Genomic DNA, 20,702 nt, shown 5'->3' on the forward strand with positions numbered 1-20,702 from the left:
TGCGTCTGCCCTCTTCCTCCTGTTTCAGCAAACCTGGTCTCCAGTGTTGCCTAAAAGACTACTTCTGCAGTGTTGAACCAATAGACAGTTTTAGTTTCATGTACCCCCTTTGTCAAAAGTAACCGAGCAACAGGTTTTTACTTCTCAACCACATAACGGAGCTGTTACGACACTGCTTAAGAACGAAAGGTGTCGAAACGTGAGGACAATGGCTCACCTTACTTTACAAAGATTCAGAGCTTAAGGGCTGCCATGAGTGCTTTGCTACGCTGCTAAGATAGAGACCACATGTGCCCGGTTACTTTTGGCGAAGACTGTACGTAGAACTCTTACGGGTGATCAGTGCGCGCGCGTAGAACGCGAAGGGTAAGCATGAGTCTCATGGACGTTCGTGAGATTCGCGTTTTTTGCGCTGCTTGTGTACGTAGCGTTGTCAGCATGGAGCCGCCCTGTCCGACCGCTTCACAGCAATAGCGCTTCGTCGGTAATCCCCCGGCGCGATATCGCGTTCTAAACTGTTGCATCAAATGATAAGTAGCTTTTGTTTTACAGATAGAAGGATGATTTTTCAGCTGTTATGCCTGGCAAAGTAGCGTTTGTCGTCATTACGTATAGCATTGCGCCGACGCAGTCCGACTGGCTTGGCTTTGACTCGTCTTGTATAAGATTGACTACAGCAGTGTCTGCATCTGTTTGTTAGTAGATGGCGCTAGACAAACGCGCGGCTATAGTGTTTCGATGCGCGTTTCCCCCTCGCATCGAAGCACGCTACGCGCGGCGTGCGTCGCGTAGGGTTCCAAACGACATGAGCGTAGGCTACGTAGACTTCTCACGTTTGCGTACGTGAAACTAAAACTGCCTAATGAGCGCGTGACGTCCCGCAAATCCTATTGTGAGGCTTGCTTCTGTTGGTGCAAGCTAAAAAAAATAAAGAGGAAATCAGCAGCGCAAGCATTCTTCCAACTCCTATTTGAAATCAAAATTTTGATGCAAATCCTCCCAGCATCATAAGGCTTCGTTCCCGGAGTGTCGTGTTTCATTCGTTGGAAGCCATACCTGAACGAAAGCACTGGTCAACTCGTAAACAAAGGGAAATGTTTGTATGGCGATAGCTTTGCAGCGAGCAAATAGAGAGACTCAGCGTTCTGAGCATCGTCTTGTGTCGAGCGTATCTGGATGCGTATCTTTGTTTTCTTGTTGAGTGCATGGATCTCCTGAGTAGCACATAGTGACTTTGTCACTCTTTTCAGTTAGTTTTTGGCTGCTAAGCAGTCTATATACATATGGGCTTCCGTTATAGACTCTGTTTTATTTATGGCCTCCGTAGCATCACGGATCGCATCAAGTTCCATCACAAGCGGGTACGGGCTGTCTGATAGGTATTCATGATGTACGTTTAGCTTTCTGTGTGTCGAGCTAGCGGCTGCTGTTATATCGCCCTTTTTAATAATCAGCGTGTCCGTATATGCGATACATGCTTCTGGTCATACATCGGTAGACATCCTTACACGCCAAGTTCCAAACACTAATGCATCCCCCACCAGGCTCTCTTTTGACACCCGCTCCGCTGTCCCCATCTCTGCATGCTCTTTAAAGAAAACTACACCTGCCCTCATTCCCCCATGCACTTTCCCCCTCCTTCATAACCCAACGAGATTGGAGGAGGTATCCCTTAGAAGGATCAGGGCTGGGGTGGCCCTCACCCCGTCGGTCACCTGCCGATGGGGCTCTCGAGAAGACGCACGACCCGCCCCTTGCTCGAGATGTCCCACACCGGCTGCGGAGGTGGATATGTTCGCCACCTGCTGATTTTGCAGAAAGTGGGCGACAAGGGAGGAGGACTTCTCTAAGTGGCTGACTGACAACAATAAGAGCTGGAGCTTTCTCCTGTTCGTGCACGAAAATACCTTACATGATTTCCTACAGTATACAGTGAACCTAAATAATGCCTTTATGGCAAGTGTGCCACATAAAAAAAGACAGACTCCGCGACTCTTAAAAACGCTTCTTAGGGTAAGCGGAACAAAGTAGCAAGTAGAAAAAAGTAGAATTGAAGAACTGGTGCGAATATTTGCTAAAGAAGCCGTCCTTGAAACCAAGGAAAACATAGAAAAATAATTTCTTTGTTTTTCTTCTTTTTTTCGTTAAAGGAGAGAAGTTGTTGAGGGATAATTTTAAATAGGAGACAGTCAGAGAGCCGACTAAAAGACATGTCGCTAAGGGTAGCCGACCTCACATGACGTGAAGGTCATGGGTTCGGCTTCCAGTGCAGCGTGTTGGTTTTTGTTCGTTTTATTGAATTACTTGCTACTTAATCTGCTTATTCAGCACTTTTCCTCTCAATCTGTGAAAAGCACAAGAATAGCAATGATTTCCAGTGTTTCTCCTTCCTCCCAAAGACAGCTGATTGGCTTCATTATAATATTAACACAACAACAAATCCAGGAAACTTTTAGATGCAACCAATCCTCACCAGTCTCTTCAGACGCCTCTATATTCTTGTGAAGCTCCCAACGTTCGCAGACATGTGACGTCAGCGAATGTCAGCGCACAGCCTAAAGCAGCTGGACGTGTACGCTTTGAAGCTAGCGTCAGTCTCGTAGCTTTTTTAACCTGTCTTTATTGAGCGATCTAAGTTTGTGAGAAGCATCCGGAAAGGGAGCAGCCTTAGTGGTTCTTGAGTTCTAGGTTTGGAGTGTGTCCCTTCTGATCATGTTTTATTGAGGAAAAAAAATGGCGCAGTGCGCACTGTGGACCTGGAGGGAATGTCGGGCGTCATCGAGTCTCCGATGTACCCGCACGAAGCAATCGCCGTAGGCACCTTCACGTGGAGGCTGCACGTTCCCGACGACCTCTATCCGAGAATCAGCTGGGACAACATGTTCTCCACCGACGAGGAGTGCTGGTCCAGCAACATCGTCGTGCGTATAGCCTGTTGCCCTCTGTTCGCGAATCTCTGCAGCTGCATGAGCTTCCGTGTACCGAACATTAGAGAGTTTTAGTATTGCGGGCTTTGCGTAATTGCGTGCATAGCGGAATAGCGGGTCCAGAGTGCGCATGCGCAGAACGCTAATGGGGAAATAGCGTTAGCGTACGCACGCAATTTAAAGAATTTAGCGTTGCGGCAGTTGCGGCTTTTGCGTCCTTAGCGTGGAAACATGGCGGCGTCCTTCCAAGCGACAGCCGCCCGCTTCAGCCGATTCAGCAGCTCTTGCGATTCCGGTCGGCATGTTTACCGGCAACTACTGGTGTTTTTGCTTTTCGCTATGACTTACCTTGCTTCGACGATAAAGTTTAAGCTGAAATTCAGCCCAGTTTTTGAGATACGCTCTCGATTCTGGAGCGCGCAAGCCTAATGGAACCTCAAGCTGCACTGCTACCGTCTGCAACGGCCCGAAACGCAGCAGAAACCTAGCAAAACTGTTTGGAACGAGACAAAAATAAATTTGGAGGTTTTTCGCGGTGTTTTATGGGCTTAAATTCTGTAAAAAGAGTTTCTATTAAATTTACAAAAGTTTTTTTAACATTAAACGTCATGTGATGGCAAATACTCTTGCTCCAACGGCTTGTAGTTAACATTGCCTTTACTAAATGGCGCCACTGTTTTACGTTTTTATTTCATTTTATTTCAATTTCGGGGTCATTTTGCGGACGAAAATGAACGCTGCACTAATAATTCGTTTAAAAAACTCGGAAATATTATACTTTGGCAAGCTAGCGGCAATGTCGACCATTTTAGAAGGACCGTTGGCATCCATGTCAAGCAGATGGCGTTTAGCGTTTTCAAAACGCTACACTAAAACTGTCTGTAGGGATAAGTTACTTGCGGCACGCTAACGTAATTTCCCTTAAGTCCGCTATCACGCTAACGCTATACTAAAACTCTCTATTGTTGTTTAGGTATGCACTATAGCCCGGATACAACTCAAGAATGAAGCGGATTCTCCCCGCCAGAGGACACCCTTCTCCAGCCAATGGCGCCGGCCGATTCTCAGGAACCTGCTAGGGTGACAATGCAGGGAGCGACGCCACAATGGAGGGAGGGGTCTATCCCCAACTACTTAGGGAAGGGTTTATCCCCTTTCATCTACCACTTCCTTCATTGTCATGCTAGCAGGGCCATGAGAACTGGCAGACGCCATTGACTGGAAGGGAGTCCTTTGATGCGGAAAAGCCGCTGCGTTCTTGACTTGTGTCCAACTAGGGTTGGTTGTACATATCAAAACTCCAGAAAGCAACGCAAAAGACTTGAGAGGCAATAAAAAGTGCCTGAATATCTTAAGTGCACCTTTTGTGCATCATCCTTTACGCGGTTTTCTGGAATGTTGCTTTTTCTCGGGTACTGACACAAATCACTTCTTGCGATATTTCAAAGTGAAGTTTTGTAGAGAAATGGTAGATTGCATCACGGTTAGCTTACTATAACGTTTGCTGTTCATTTCCGCATATTTAGTCAACAATGAATCTTTAAATCAGCTGACAGATACCTCTGTCTAAAACGCCTCAGGTGCGACGTTCAGCGACCTTGAACATGACTGAATAAAATCATGCCATTTTGTCATATAGGGAATATCACTTTGCTAATATATTTGTGGCTTTTTATTTTACCGCTTCAGTACATTTAAATTTGCTTTCGCCTGATGATAAAGCAAGGTGAACCAGGACTTTTTTCAGGGCCCGTCCTGTCATACGTGTTCCCTCTTGTCCACGTGTTTTGTGCGCTATGTTTAGCTCACTTGGCAAAACAAGGTAATTAGGAAAAAGTAACTAAACACTCAGCGGTCTGGCATATCGTTTCCATTTCTTTTTCTGATATCCACACCAGTTCAGCCCTAATGTACAAAGAGATACCTAGCAATTTTTCTTTTTTTTAATTTTCATTGAGTACACCCAATAATTGAAACTAATGGCATTTGTTCTCAAAAATTTGTTCTCCTACCTTCTTGGGCTATTTTGTGGCGTTGGCAAGACGTATTACTATTCGAAATGAATGAATTTGGTTCCCTATATGTAGGCGCGTTGTGCAGAAAAAAATATATTAAAGGCGCAAGAGACATCATTGTTGCTCACGTTCTGGCAAAGTAGCAAACAATGCCGCTATGATATTTCAATTAAAAATATAAGGTTTCACTCGTTTGATAGCCGGGCTTATCAACTTTTAACGAAGGGAGATTCATTGATGTGAACTTTAGGCGTTAAAAAATCACTTTTTGAACTTGAGTGCTGCCTACGCAGTCCGTGCTTCTATACGGTCACTTCACCGCAAGTCATGTCGACGCGATGGCGCTGCATTTCGTGGACACATAGAGTATCGCGCCCGAAACCACTTCTTGTGTGACGTGACAAAGAAATCTTCCTTCCTTCCACAAAATAGTGCCCCAAACGAGCTTTTCTTTCTTTCGATACCCCACAAAGGAGAAACCGAAAACACCCAGCATCCACAGAAGAGAAAAAAAAAATTGAGGGACTCTTTAAGCTCCTTCTTTAAAGGTATGTTGCGACAGCTTTAATGGGTCCCGTCAGCAGTTCCTCTTGCCCAGGCAGACACGGGCACCGCTTCCTCTTTCACAATCACAATCATTGGGGTGAAAAAAAAATGGCCGCCGCGGTGACTCAGTAAAGAAAAAAAGCCGCGGTGGCTCAGTAGTTATGGCGCTTGGCTGTTTACCCGAAAGACGCGGGTTTGATCTCGGCCGCGGCGGTCGCATTTCAGTGAAGGCGGAATGCTAGAGGCCCGTGTGCTGTGCGATGTCAATGCATGTTAAAGAACCCCATATGGTCGAAATTTCCGAAGCCCTTCGCTACGGCGACCCCCATAGCCTGAGTCGCTTTAGAACGTTAAACCCACATAAACCATATACTAACCATTATGTGAAAGACCACACGACATATATAAAGCCTCTCTTTAATCAGGGCATACGAGTGTGCCTGTGCGGCGTAGCTGTAGTATGTCTAACACGCAGCATAAGGATCAGAGGTTCGATACCCGACTAAAAACTCCGATGTTCTTTTCATTGGGATTCATTTGCTTTGTATGTTTGCATGTCCTAATGACGTCTGAGTCATGTTGCGACCATCCAATCACACGTTTTCTAATTCTTTAAATCACTTTCCGAATCCGCCGCTCCTCGCGTGGCGCAGTCACCTTTACAACTAATGCAGATTGTACGCTCACAGCGCCAACATTAAGAACGTCGACAACTACTACAGCGCCGACACCGGATTTTCCGTTTAGCAGGACACTTCACGCTTTCGCGTAACAAAAGAATAATCTGGGAGTGATGTAGTTGAGTCAGCGAAATTGTTGCGAAAGCAACACTACGCGAGTCGCTGAGCCATTTCGCGGAGCTGGCGAAAGGCCAAGCTGCGCATGCGCGAGGAGCAGTGACGTCACACGGCGCACAGCTGGAGTACCGCCGCCGTCGCTGCGCGGGTGACTCAGAAGTGCCGCCGCCGCCGCGCTCGCCAGCTGCGCATGCACAGTAGCGGCGCATAGCTAGCGTGCCAGGGCCGCCGCCGCGAGCTCTCCATCACCTCTCTCTCTCACCTCGTTGCTTTCGCAATCCTGCAGGTTTAACCAGAGCTAAACCACTGGCAATTTTTTTTATAGAGGCTCATGCACTACTACCACGGGATGCGATGGCAGTTCACGGCGTCGGGCTAGCAGTTTCCCCACGCGGCATTAAAAAAGTCAAGATTGCGCATTAACCTTTGCTTTTGCAGATCATCGAAGGCATCGACGAGGGCTCGCCCGAGGTGGCGACTTACTGCGGGAGCAGAAAGCCAGGTCCGGTTGTTCTCCGCTCGTCGCATGTTCAAGTCAGGTTTACCTCCGGTGGCGGCTACGCCAAGTGGAGAATGCGGTGGGAGGCCGTCAACAGCAGCTACCTGCAAAGCATAGACACCAGCATAGCCGGTAAATCCGCGCAGTTACTTTTTTTTTTTTTGCTGCTGGAGAGTAAACCTGTGGCCTTATGCTTGCACTTCCTTCTGTTCTGGCAGTGACCATGATGCACACAGCCCAGAGGTTCGAAGGAAAATGTCCACAAACGTTCGTGGGCCTTTGCTTAATAGAGTCATCAAAGCACCGAAATTGCGTCTACATACTTAACTGAAGACTTACAATAGCAGACAAGGCAATGCGCAGGAGATCCGTATAAAACTAGTGGTATTAAAGTAAACTTTTTGTTTTGTCAGTTACTAGGCGCTCAAGAGAAGCGCAGGCCAGGGTTGGTAGCTCGAGAACAAATTTCTGTAGGCACAAGTCTCTATAGCGATTTATTTTTGGCGTTGCCGCACGCAATACAGAGAAATGATGCTGCGGGTTACAATAGCTGGAAAGCCTTCTACACTAAATAAGCGAAGCAAGCGAAACGATACGTGCAGAGATATCTTTGGCTTAAAGACAGCCAAGCCGCAGGTATAATTTGGAGGAAGTACAAATTAGAAATAAGAGTTTACAGAAAGTGTGCAGGATAAAACGGACAAGTAGACTATGTTGCCTTGAAATGAGCGGTGTTGTACCGCTCAAAGTTTGTTATCGAAACAAGATAAAAGAATGACCGCAAGGCGGATCAAAACACTCTTTTGTACTCACCTCACGAACAGTGTGAGAATTACGGCGAACCAACAGTTGACCGCCCGAATCCTGCTTCGATAGGCACCGCTATCAGCTTCAGAAACAATCCACTATTTCGCACATTTTGAGTTGAATTGCGCACAAAATCGGACAGCGTGCTGGGGTGTCGCGCACGGCAAGTGTTGAGGAGCTATTCTGAGCCCCGTGACAGGTTTTAAGCCCGTATTCTGATTCTCACGATGTCAGCTTAACAAACGAACATGGTCTCATGGCATTTATGTAATCGATTGCATGCATCGTTTAATTGTCGAATGGAGCTCTGACGCAGTAATGGCTCAACGAGTTTACATGCACGCGCCATGGATGTAGCACGCAAGAGGAGATCGGATGTAGCCAACTTTGCAAAACATGCAAGCAATGTAACGTGTAACGGAAAATCATCAAAAGGGTAGTGCAGGTCCACTTTAAGCCATAAAAAGCACATTATCTCGGGCTCGGCGGGCTTCTTCGATGCGTGCGAAACGAAGCACATGTCACTCCTTTGTGCCACACTCATAAAGAGAGAATGAGAAAGCTATCTTTTAATACTGTTATAGATGTTAAACTATCTGCACCCCTGATAAGCTGCTTCATTGAAAATCATGAAGCTGCGTTGTTTCGTTAATTTTCTAAAATGAAATATGTCCACCTTACTCCCTCCCTGACAGGTTCCGCGTGCAAGCTCCAAGTTGAACTGGCCAACGCGTCCTCCGTGATCAACATCACCTCTCCTGGGTATCCTGAAAAGTACACCGGCTACCTCAACTGCACTTGGTCTTTAGTGGCGCCTCCAATGCGTTCCGCCAAGATCACTTTCGACGTGGTCGACCTCCGCAGATGGGAAACCATGGAGAGCTGCTTCTACGACTACGTCAAAGTTTACGACGGTATGTCCGCACTGCATGCTTTTTACTGCATAGCAGCTCCCTCGCAATAATTTAAACAAACAGTCTCTAGACTGCCTAAGGACTGCCTGCGGATTGTCTGTGAAGTATCTAAAGAAGTTTTAGTAAGGCAGGGTAGCCAACAAAGCAAGAATAAGCTTCCTTCATTATCACTGAATTTCTTCCACCATATTTTCTTTTCTTCCTTCGTTTCTAATTGAAAGAATTCAGGTACGTTTATTGCTTTAATACTTTTCTTTATATCGAAGGCCCTGCTACGGAGCATTGAATTATTGGCAGAGTCAAGAGTCAAATGTGATCGTCAATGAACAACTTGAGTTGCTGATGATGCATTTACAAGTGGATCTGGGAGGCAAGGTAATTTTAATACGCGCTGTAGAGGGCAAGTTGTTTTCTACCAATAGCACTTAAAGGCATACAACCACAGCAGACTCGTGACCTTCTATATGTGGTTAACATATTAGAATAGCCATACTAGACTGAGAAAAAAGACGCCATGTATTTATTGAACTGTTCTACATCTCCTACAAGAGCTGCTCAAGTGTAAGATTTAAAACAAAGGACATTTTAAAAAAGTACTAAAGGAAGCGTTAATTGCAGACGTCCCAGCTTTCTCGCTCATTTTCACCACTTCGAGATGCCCTCCAATGGATTACGTTCCCGCGTCCAACCCTGTCATAAACAGTATAGAATCTCATACGTAGCTTGCAGCATGCCTACTCTGCTGCCTTGTCTGATGAGTAAAACCCATGAAATTATATATTGGGCTGAATAAACGGTGTATACAAACACCTGCGTCGTGTCAACAATTACTCCCCAGGCGTATGACCCAGAAGCATTTTTTTTTAAAGCAGTTTGGTGATCCGGAAGTAAAATAAAGTTTGCTCTTTACTGCAAACTTAGTGTTGTTTTTCAAACCGCTCGCATGGCCTTGCATTGTTGTGCTTTTGGAAACTTCGACATAGTTCTTGAAACAACGCATCATCGCATAACACGGAGGATACGCAGACTGACAACCGAAAATGTATCTCGATATATCGAATCCGGATATTTCGACTTATTGGTTATATCGAACACAAAATTTATCCGCTTGAAAATCCTGCTTAAAATATGAAAGTCTCGCAGTATATGTGCCTGCAGTTTCGCAGGTCGTTTCATATATCGGAACGCGTGCCGCGCTCCTGCACATGGCTCTTCTCCTAACGGCGCTCTGCTTGCCGCGCGCGGAGAGCGGAGAGAGATAACTTTTAATCGGAGACAGGCCGGCTGCGCGGCCTTGCGCCCCTGCTAGCAGCGCTAGCGCATTGAAGCCGCGTGACGACGTGAACGTGGGTGGACTTCGATCTCTTGTACTCATTCTCCACGCCACAACCACTGCCGTACTACAAATTGAGTAAAGCTTAGCCGCAGCCCTAGCGTCTTCACCGAAGGCGTTGCGGAAACCAACTGTGCCTTAATTTTAACGAGAATGTACTACTTATTGTGTATGCATGACGGCATTAGGCATCTTATAATAGGCAGTGGTTAGTTTCAAAGCACTGCTCCCTGCGGCTTCGATGTGAAGCTGGCTAGGCCTAGTGAATCCCAGTGAAAGATGGGCTGCCTGAACGCCAGCAGACGGCACGTCGCTGCAAGGTGCGCGTCACTAGAGTGGATGCAATGTATGCTTGCTTCAAGGCTGCACATAAGCTCGTGTATTTCCATTTTTTATGCATTAAATTATTAATATGTCGAACTATATTGTGATCCCCTTCTAGTTCGGTATACCGGGTGTTTCTTTTCTGACTGTTCAAGGAGTCGCAATAACTGCTAAGAAAACTCAAAGGGGGCGTCCAGTAACATTATGTGCTGACAATATGATAGCATTAGAAGCTGTTGATGCCTTTACTGGAAGTGACGTCTGGCGAAGTCACTTCCCAGAATCCAATGGGAATTATCCTGTCTGGTGACGTCACTTTACTCCAGCCAATGATCGAATATTGTGACATTTTTTTCCCCGGATAAGGCGTTTAATGCTATACCATTGACATGGTCGTCTCTAATTCATTTTTGAAGAGGTCATAGTTACGCAAGCCCACCTAATATAGCTGAAAAGGCAATGTAGCGGAATAATCATGTGAGAAATTCGAATTTCTTCGCTTTTAGATCTTTAGAATACAGAGTGAAATGCGCGCATAATTTATTCGCGTTTTTTTTTTTTGTATGCATAGCACAATTCCCAAGTAAGCTGTGGTAGACCTACTGGTGGGACGGTGTTGCAAAGTAGCTCCAATGCAGTGATACTGAGCAAGGTTTGAACACAGTTTTGGGAGAATTTCAATGGCAGATGGCTGTGACGGGCGCTGCGTGTGAGTCGCTATGCACGGAATGCTGTCACTTGCACCTGAGGCGCGTGAGGCGCTATCGCTATCACTGCCTGAGGCCACATCGGCTGTCGCCGGAATCACTGGCCCGCTTGTGTTTCTTGTGCAGTGGACCCCACAGCAAGATCAGAACAGCGCACACTGGGCACCGTTTGCGGGCAGATCGCTGCGAAGACGGATCTGCCGGCACCCATGACCAGCTCGACTCGGTTCATGGTGGTCCGTCTTTGGACGGACGAAACTGCCCTGCCCGAGGTCACCGGCAAGGGATTTTCGGCGAGGGTCCACTCAGGTATGGAAAGAGCACAGCCGTGCGAAAAGATATGGCCACCACGAGTTGCGATGATGCTGGTACCAGCAAGCCTACGGCGAAACAGAAGGTTGTGTTTCGCCGTATGATGCGGTAGTTCGCCGCGTGCTTGAAAGAAAACCGTGAGTTTTGATACTGGCACATGAATGTCCTCCCTTCATCTCGGGACCCAGTGCTCGCTGAAATTCTTTTGCGGCCAAATGCAGACATTCTGTCGCTGTGCTCGCAGAGGCAGTCTTAAACTGCTTGTGCTTAGGCTACCTGAAACCGTCAGATGGATGGCCCCGAAAAGAAGTCTTGCTTTTTGTTGACTCAGATATCATGCACGTGTCAGACTACTGCGCTGTCTCCAATCGGGAAAAAGAAATTTTCTGACTGCCGACTACTAGCTGGCCTCTGTAGCTTGCGTCACGCATGTGTTAGACGAGGCAGAACCAAAGAGCGAGGTGTTTACAAACGGCCGTCCACATAGATGACGATGGTAGCGATGACGCTAGCTAGGCACGACCCATATAATAATGCCCTATACCCAGGGTTTGTGGGGTAATAAGCCTTTACGGGCACTTACTTGCCTCTTGTGGCAGTAATCATGCTGCTGTGGGCTCTAGTACCTCCTTCCCACTTCCTTCCTTCACTCCCTCCTTCATGCCTTCTCTCAGGGTGCGACTAAAAGTGTCCACCAAGAAGTGAGACAGTTACTGCGCCTTTTCTTTGGTCAAAATCCAATCTTTTCAAGACCACTCACCGCTTCTGTGACAAGATAGGCGTCTATGTACTGTGCGATGCCAGTAAACGCTAAAGAACCTCAGGTGGTCGAAATTATTCCCAAGCCCTACAGCACCTATTTTTCTCTTTCTTTCTTTCACAAGAGCAAATTACATGGGCTGCCGACTGTCTCTAGCTGCTGCTTACAGACGGGCGGGAGTTTAAAGAAAGGGATCTCAGAGAAAATATCAAAACAAAACACGCGCGTCGCATATAACTGAGCGAAGACTTTCCTTAACTCGGATCCTTAACTCGGCGAAATAGGGCATGCAGTTTCTAAATGCGGAAATCGCCACCAAAATAGAAGACGGGTGCCAATGATGAAGACATTAAAATATTTTGCATATAAAGACTGCTAACTCTAACTTCTTCAACTTACTTCAAAAAGCTTAGCAGAATCGTTCTTGTATCCGCTTCAGCACTCAGTACTCAGATTTGCTGTTATTCTCCTCTTTGTTCCTTCCTTCTCTTCCTTCTGTCGTTCCTTGTTTTCTAATTGTCCTCTGCTTCATCGGGGACAATGAAGCAAGGGGACTGAAGCTTCCTATACCTCCCAGCGGCCACGAATTACAGACGCTAACGCTAATTCCTCCTTGAGTTACGCTCATAGCGGATGGCGGAGCAGTTACGGTTTCAGCGGAGGTTTCTCGAATTAGCCGGAACGGAAGTTGCTCGCGCTTTCCTCCCACTGACGAAGCTTTCTCACTGAGCAGATATTAGGACGGATGCCATTCAGCTCGTGCTATGGATGCTGAGGTGCGTGCTTAGAAGCTTCCACTACCTGCCTTGATCTGAATCACTCCCTCCACGCAGTGTGCGGCGGCAACATCACCGAGGCGTCGGGAGTGATTCAGGAAAGCGACGTCCTAGACAATGAAGTGCTCTGTCGCTGGCGGATCAGCTCCGACCGAAGAATGCCGCTCAAGATCACCATCGAGAGTATCAACCTACCGTCGGATGGAGGAGCCTGCCGGGATACATTCATACAGGTCTGACAACCGACCGGCAGCCACATCTAACCTCGCCCAAGAGAGCGAATGCGTATTTCACGAGTGCATATTTCACGAGTGTGACAACTGACCAGCAGTACTACTGAACCTCGTCTAAAGGAGTGACTGCGTATTTCAAGACCCAACAGCCTGCAGTACTAATAAACCTAGACTATAGAGATCATAGTAGAGGGACGGTGGGAAGGTGGTTCTTGAAAATCACAAAGCGAACAAGGGAGGGTAAAGCCATAGGGTGCTTGCCAACGTTTCGGCAAGAGAACTTCTCTTCGTCCGGCAAGAGAAATTGTCTTCGTCCGGGTGAGCTCCTGAAAGAAAGAGCCTTGGAAAATTGGGGCAAAAACTCTTATTCCTTTTGTTTTCATTTCTCACAATAAGGAGAAAAAGCTCCAAAATTTTCAAACAGTTCTCTGCAGAGTATAACCTCACTACTCACTGTAAAAGGTGGTCTAAATGAGCTTTTTGGAGCCTTCCGAGAGTCTGGAGCCGCCCACATGGTGACAAGGTCTTTGTAGTTACCAACCGCTAACGTTAGTGGCATGTCGGTTGCTCTAAATTTCCGCCTCGTCTGCGTCATGTGAAAAAAAAAAAAAAAACTGGTCGAACTGGGGAAACTGCCTTGTGCTAAAGCGTGTGTAAAACCTTAAGTACGAGCACCCGAACCACAACGTCGGAAAAGGCGCACAAGGAAGCATTTTCCTACCCAGCTGTGACCAGTCCGACTTACACAATGCTTTGCGTCGATTGTATATATTTCATGCAATATGTCATCTTTTCCTGAAAAAGGTTTGCAGGATATCTGTGTTCGTGTAAAAATATGAATATTTACCTATCCCCTAGTTATAGAGGAAATGTGCTTAATGAAATACGTTCTCGTTTGATTCCGAGACTTGGTATTTCTGAAGAAAAAAAAACAAGAAAGGAATGGCTTTTTTTCTTCCGAAGTTTCAAAATTTCTTGAAATTTTACAACTGTAACCTAGACTAAAGGAGCAAACTGCATATTTCGCGGGCTTATTACACACTGCACCTGTTTGATGAACGGTCGGCTGTACTAGTGACCTTAGTGTGAAAGAGTGACTGGGTACGTTGGCCGGCACTACTAATGAGCTTGGAATAAAGGAGCGATCGCATATTTCATAAATGTAATGAACCTCAACATTCTTCAGTACAAGTGAACCTAGCCTAAAGGTGAGATTTCACATTTCACGAGTGTACTGCACCTCATTTCAGCGAACAGCCGGCGAACCTAGACCAAAGGAGTGACTGTATATTAAACCCGTCTACTGTATGTCAGTTCGGCTACCCTATGTCAGTTCGGCTACTGTCTAAAGTAATCTAAAGAAACGACTGCATGTTTAAAGCGTGCACTGCACCATAGTAGGACATCCGGATGGAAATAATGTTGAGCCTAGTGTAGTAGAGGAGAAATTACATTTTTAAGGGGAGTACTGAACCCGGCAGTACTAGTGAACCTCCTCTAAGAAGCGATTGCATATTTCAGAAGTGCGCCGCAAGTGCCATCGCACCTCGTCTGAAAAAAAAAAGAAAACACTTACGTGTTTAACGAGTGTACCGTACAGCACTCTTGTCCCGTCCAGACCGAGTATTCTGGCATCTAATGAGCGATTGCTTGTTTCGCTCACGAATGTGCACGCAACGCCTGAAGCTAACAGAGGTACTGAGCTAACCTAGGCGAGTCATGAATAGAGGCCGGATTTTTAGGCACTAAAAAGCACGTTTTAGGCGCCATAAATAGGCGGCTAAAATTGCATTTTCGGCACCTAACGGAGAAAAATAGGCACTATAAACTTTATCAAAAGTGCACACAGTTCCGAACTTCAGCGCGCAATATCTGCCGTAAAATAAAACAAAAACACAGCAGGAATGATTTGGGACCTTAACCAAGGTGCGAACATTAGAAGCCGTTTTTTTAAGGCTGTCGCGCAACTTTTCGTACAATACACATGCTTCAGGAGAGCAAAAGGGACGGTTACCAACCCTTTTAAAACACTTTTGTATACCTCTAAACAAACAATTCGTTTGTCGTGTACAGAAGTAGAAACAATGAACACCTTAACAGGAGGCCATGTATTTAGAAATTGATAGAAACATTGTCAATTCAAAGCATCTGACAAATGACTTCAGTCTTCGCTCACACAGGAATTGAAGTTATTTATTGCAGGCATACACGATGCTTCAACATTAATAAATATGTTGTCATTTGTGTAAACAGTGTTTTATAGTTTGTGGCTTCACCATTTCAATTTAAGGATCGAGGGAATATGGCGCGGGAGCGACGCCGGAAGAGTGGCCTTCATGCAAGCATTAAATACACATTCTTGAGTCATTTACTCTATGATTTGAGTGCACGAATGCGTTTTCGTATGCACGCACGACTGCCAGCTGTGGCCTGCTCCAACAAGATTACCGCCAAATGGCATTTGAAGAAGATGGCATGCGGCTGGGGCACAAGGAACGAAAATAAGGCAGTTTACCCAGGTGGAAATTTTAATCAGTTAAACTGTTTCCAGAAGGTTTATGGAACATTTTACAGTTGGTTTCAATTGGAACCCACTGGGAATAATTTGGACGAACCTATAACTTACTCCGTATACTTTCCAAAATGTGGTGCCATCTGGTCAACTACCAGTTTAATAGCCAAAGTCATCAACAAGCTGCCACGGTAAAATGGCACAAAATAGGAAAAAGGTTGCTTCGATATTTTCGGCTGACGTGATTGGTATTGTGTACACAGCCGGCGTAGGTGCAGTGTTCACCACAGTCAACTGACAAGGTCATCTAATGTTGCCACGTGTGTGTTCCACTCAAAACCGAAATGGACTCGAAAGCAAACAAAATCTGAAAGCAAAACCACAGCGTATTTCAGGCCCCTATTGTGTAAAATAGGGCATTTTTAGTCACCGACGTCGGAAATAGGCATTTATAGGCACTGACACCCAAAATAGGCATTTATAGGCACTGTAAAAAGAGTATTAAACATATTGTCAACACCTAACTCGTGCTCATATGTAAAAATGGTGCGCCTACGCAGCGTTGAAAAAAAATAGGCATTTGCCTAAAATCCGGTCTCTAGTCATGAAGCACTAGCTCGCTCAGCCGTCACCTTCCTGGCTAACTGGAGACAGCGCAAGCACCAATTACCTTGTATTATCTTAGAGAACGCGAAATGCTTAGTTTTGGCGGTAAATTGCTGTTACCGTAATATATAATTTACACTAGTTTGAATCCCGGACTGTTTTCTTCGTAACGGCATCTCTGGTTATGAAATATAGTCAACTAAACTGGCGGATTTCATGAATGCAAGGCAGAAACCTAATTTGACGTCCTGGATTGCAGCGGTGATATAAGCATGGGTGTGATGGTGACGTCAGCACAGTTTGGGTGTGCTAATAATTGCATGTGTAGGGCATGTATTACACGTAATGTAAAACGGCATGTAACAGCCATATATTACCCCTTTCTAAGTGCATAAAATAGGAAGCTCGAAACTCAAATTAGTGTCGCTACTTCTTGTTTAACTAATTAAATAATTTCTCTAATTTCCGCGCTTTTTACGTTCTGTCCAATTTGTTTTTCAAATGGTCGTATGCACAGCTATTAGGGCAGCTAAATGTGTGCAGTAAACTGAATCTTTGTTCCAGCTCGGGATCTGGTCATGTCCAATAATCTCGGACAAAAATTGAAAGGTGTTGTTATGGAAATTTTGAACGGAATGGTCCATTCTTACGGTGGGTAGCACAATCTTTCTTTCACAGTGTTTCCATCGCTCGCATCGAGCAGTTGAAACTGCCATAGGAAACCAATGGGAAACGCTTATAACGATAGCAGAAACGTTAGTAGCAAAAAAATTGCAGCCTGCCGACGGGAGATCTGCATAGTGAAATCTTGCAATATACCGCCTGTGCCGCATTTATCTGCCCGTGTTAGAAAAAATTCTCCTACGCAAACTACTGGACTATATGGGCTCAAACGCCGTCTACAAGGTAGCTTATGACAGTCTTCGCCTTTCGATATGTAATTTAACTTCTAAACTTGCCTGCATTTTCAGGAATCGGCGAAAAACTGCATTCGGCTGCGGCAGAACTTTTTGTCCAGGCGAGAAAAAAAGCCACTTTGACAGGCTACGCCATCTGGCGAGCGGTGAGGCAACCGATGTCATGGCTTGGGGCGGGAATGCGCTCCTCACGCGGTTTCTTCGGATGTGATAGGATGTGCGTGTCGTCTGCTTCTTGAAATTAACACCGCTCGCCAGATGGCGCAGTCTGTCACACTGGCTTCTTTGCTCGCCTGGACGAAAAGTTCTGCCGCAGCTGAATGCAGTTTTTCGCCGATTCCTGAAAATGCAGGCAATTTTAAATGTTAAATTACTTATTGAAAGACGAAGACCATCATAGGGTACCTTGTAGTAGGTGTTTTGAGCCCATATAGTTCAGTAGGTTGCGCAGCGGAATTTTTCTTAACAGGGACAGATAAATACGGAACACGCGGTATATCAAAAATTGCGTGCATTGACTGGTTCCCGTTCAAAAAAAAATGCTTTTGTCCAGAATTTTCGGACTAAGTAAATCAAACCTCAAATACGCCGAAACCAACAAGGAAGGTCATCCGTGCGTTGAAACGTCTGCCATGGCAGTATACTCAGTGCTCACCCACGAGGCCTTGTCTTCCTTGCAGATTCTGAACGGAGGGCAGCGCGACTCTCCCCCTCTGGGCCAGGGCAAGTTCTGCGGCAGCTCGTCCAGGCTGCCGGAACTGCCGAAAACATCCTCACCCACAGCGTATATCGTCTACCATCGCAGCAGCCCTCAGAAGGGGGTACGTCCTTCTTCGTCGCTTGCTAAAATGAAAAGCAAAAACAATAATGAAAGGGGCGTCCAATGTAGCGTCTATTTTTAGCTAAGTGGGACTCTCAGATAACCTGACGATTACGCCAAACGTAGTGTTTCATTTTCTTTTTAATCCTGTATTTAGCTAGGCCTAACTTTTACATCGTGCACATCTGATCAGCTACGTTATGGTTAAGGCCTTAAAATCAAAGGATTCTTCCGCATTCACAGCATGTTAGGACCTTAAGTACTCACCGTAACTTTTTTTACTTAAAATTACTTAATAGCTGTTGCGCCAGCCACTTCCTGAAGCGAACAATGCCCGAAGATTTTTGTGAGAAAGATCCTCCCTTAATCGCTTTTTTCTTGTCCATGCTGAAACGGCAATGGAATTGGGGGCCGCTGAGGTATCGTGCCGAGAACTGTATCAGGATGCAATATTCGCCGCGCTGGCGCATTGAGCTGGTTTATTTATTAAACGGCAATGCACGGCCTTCAAAAGCGAGTATATATAACATAAGGTTTAGCTGTGCGTGGCCGTATAGACACAGTGCTTTAGGCTACGCTCGCCTTACCAGTGCATAATTATGCAACATTTGCTACAACTGTTTCTAAAGGTTATCGCCTTCGCCATTTCTGGCCCTTCTTCGCCCTATCAGCTTTGTCCACTTCGGCAACTTGCATTACCCGACCTCCAATATGACGCCTCTGTTTATTTTTTGCTATTTTTTTCTCTTCTCATCAAATCAAATCAAATCAAATTTATTTTCAACATTGATACAATATTGATGGCTTCCGTGACAAAAAGCTGTGAGGACAGCTTGACTAGGTCAGGGAACCATTTTGGCAGCAGCGACTTCATATACACTACAATAATTCAAATACAAATGAAATGTGCAACAGAATACATACTGTGTCCTACTTACTGAGTACAATAGTTAAAATACAAGTGAATATTGTAATGGAATACACGGAATTCATTCATCAACATAACTACGCCACAAAAGAACAATGTGCACTACAATAAAACTACGCAACAAACGAATAAAATTAGTACCATAAAGCGTTTTACACGTGAGATCCCGATGAGAAGGCAAACACACGCTCACTCTGTATGCCCAATTTCACAATTACCACTCAAAATCATAACGCAGTCTTAAAAAATTGCCCAGAAACCAACATGCTGCGCAATGCTGTGCGCGTTAGGGCAATGGAACCAGAAAATTGTGTTTTCAGCTTGTTGTCTGCGGGGGATGAGCTACTCTCCTCACAAGCGCTGTCTTTTGCTGCCACTTTCTTTTGCGATCGCAGCAATTCCGCGTACGTTGGGAGGAGTCGGGCATCGAGTGCGGCGGCCCGCTCCAGCTGAGCAGGGAGCTCAAGAGTCGCGAGGTGACGTCACCGGGATACCCGCACGGGGAGCCCGGGCACGCTGTCACGTGCGACTGGACCGTCCGCGGTCCGCCCAGGTCGCGCATCAGGGTCGACTTTCCCGACGCCTTCCACATGCGGCACGGGTGAGTGAAGTCCTAACGAGCGAAGCGCACTGCCGCGATTCCTCCTTCGTCACGAAACATTCGAGTGGACACGCCGTGAAGCGTTTTGCGGTGAACTGCGTTGGCATTTCTGGAGCCGAAACTGTAGCAGCATTGGGCATTTACGACGTCGTGTGAAAACGGGGAAGCAAGCGCTTTGTTCTGGCGAAACACGGCGAAAATTGAGTTCCATGCGCTTCCATATGCTCATATACTGTCTGTCCATTCCCGAGATGCAATTTGATAGCACGAAACCTAGCTGCTGTCTAAGTGTGGCATGCAGCAACATATGTCGTATTCATGCGATCATAACTGTACTCTGTCATGCATCAATGCTGCAAGGAAGGTTAAAATGCTTAACACGAAAGGCGAAGCATGAAGAGCAAGCGGCAATAACTAAGTTTCAAAATAAAGCCCAGGATTTTCTTATGGTCTTATGCAACGACTTATGTAGTCGAGATACCATTTAATGTTTACGCACGCCCTGGTTTTGGCTCAAGGAAAAATAAAAAAGAATGTCATTCAAATGTCACAACGTCATTACAGCCTTCAGTGCCAACTAGACGATGCTTTTAGCTTCGACAGTCGCGCCTACTCTGACAGCTTTCAAACTTTCCAGCCCCTTCACTCCATTTGATCCGCTGCTACTCCCTACCATCTTTCCCTTCTCAAGGTGTCGACGGCGTCCACATAACCGACCACGTCAGTTTCATTTTGTACGTGTTCGCACTGGGTGTCATGCCCAAGTCTCCATTTCCTACTTATTGCATTTAGAATATCATCAGTTGGCGTACGTAAATTTGACTGCGGTTGCAATACCTCAGCATCAACGTCGTTTCGTATTGCATCTCTGCAGCTGCCACGAAGCAGGCAATGAGCGTCGCAGCGACTACGTCGAAGTCTTCGATGGCGGCACCGCGAACGCCCCGTCGCTGGGCGTCTTCTGCGGCTCGGACCGGGGCGACAGCCTGGTCAGTTCCGGGAACCTCGTCGCGCTGCGCTACGTGAAGACGATGAACCTTCAAGTGGATTCTCTGGGATTCAGGGCGACCGTCACGCTGGGTAGGTTCATACGCATTCTTTCTGCAGCGCAATCACTAAACCCATATTTTAGTAAATTATGCAGTCATCATCGTCATCGTCAGTCTAACTAGGTTCGGGCCTCTCCCAATGATCCCCAATTAACCGTGTCCTGTGCCAGCTGCGATCGCCTTATCTTCGCTAGCATCGAAATCTCGGCCTCCCTGGCTGTCTGCCACCCTCTCGTATGTTTGATGATGATGATGATGTCCTCAGGCTGAATGGCACATACCCAAGGCGGGGGATTGGCCAGGGTGCATAGTTTGCCTT

The 20,702-nt window shown here is 46.2% G+C and overlaps 1 protein-coding gene across 1 annotated transcript in view; it reads left to right on the forward strand.

The window, feature by feature from the left end:
* Positions 1 to 20,702, forward strand: part of LOC149339730 (cubilin-like) — a 153,201-nt gene that overhangs the window by 86,519 nt on the left and 45,980 nt on the right. Inside the window, exons 37-44 of the mRNA XM_089548402.1 lie at positions 2,743 to 2,921; positions 6,724 to 6,916; positions 8,287 to 8,505; positions 10,996 to 11,178; positions 12,775 to 12,950; positions 17,666 to 17,806; positions 19,129 to 19,334; positions 20,209 to 20,414. Of these exons, the coding sequence (XP_089404528.1) occupies positions 2,743 to 2,921; positions 6,724 to 6,916; positions 8,287 to 8,505; positions 10,996 to 11,178; positions 12,775 to 12,950; positions 17,666 to 17,806; positions 19,129 to 19,334; positions 20,209 to 20,414 (1,503 nt within the window). The remainder of the gene's footprint in view (positions 1 to 2,742; positions 2,922 to 6,723; positions 6,917 to 8,286; positions 8,506 to 10,995; positions 11,179 to 12,774; positions 12,951 to 17,665; positions 17,807 to 19,128; positions 19,335 to 20,208; positions 20,415 to 20,702) is intronic.

Source organism: Amblyomma mixtum, chromosome 6, assembly GCF_055824585.1.
Source record: "Amblyomma mixtum isolate Tamu chromosome 6, ASM5582458v1, whole genome shotgun sequence".
Classification (NCBI taxonomy): Eukaryota; Metazoa; Arthropoda; class Arachnida; order Ixodida; family Ixodidae; genus Amblyomma; species Amblyomma mixtum.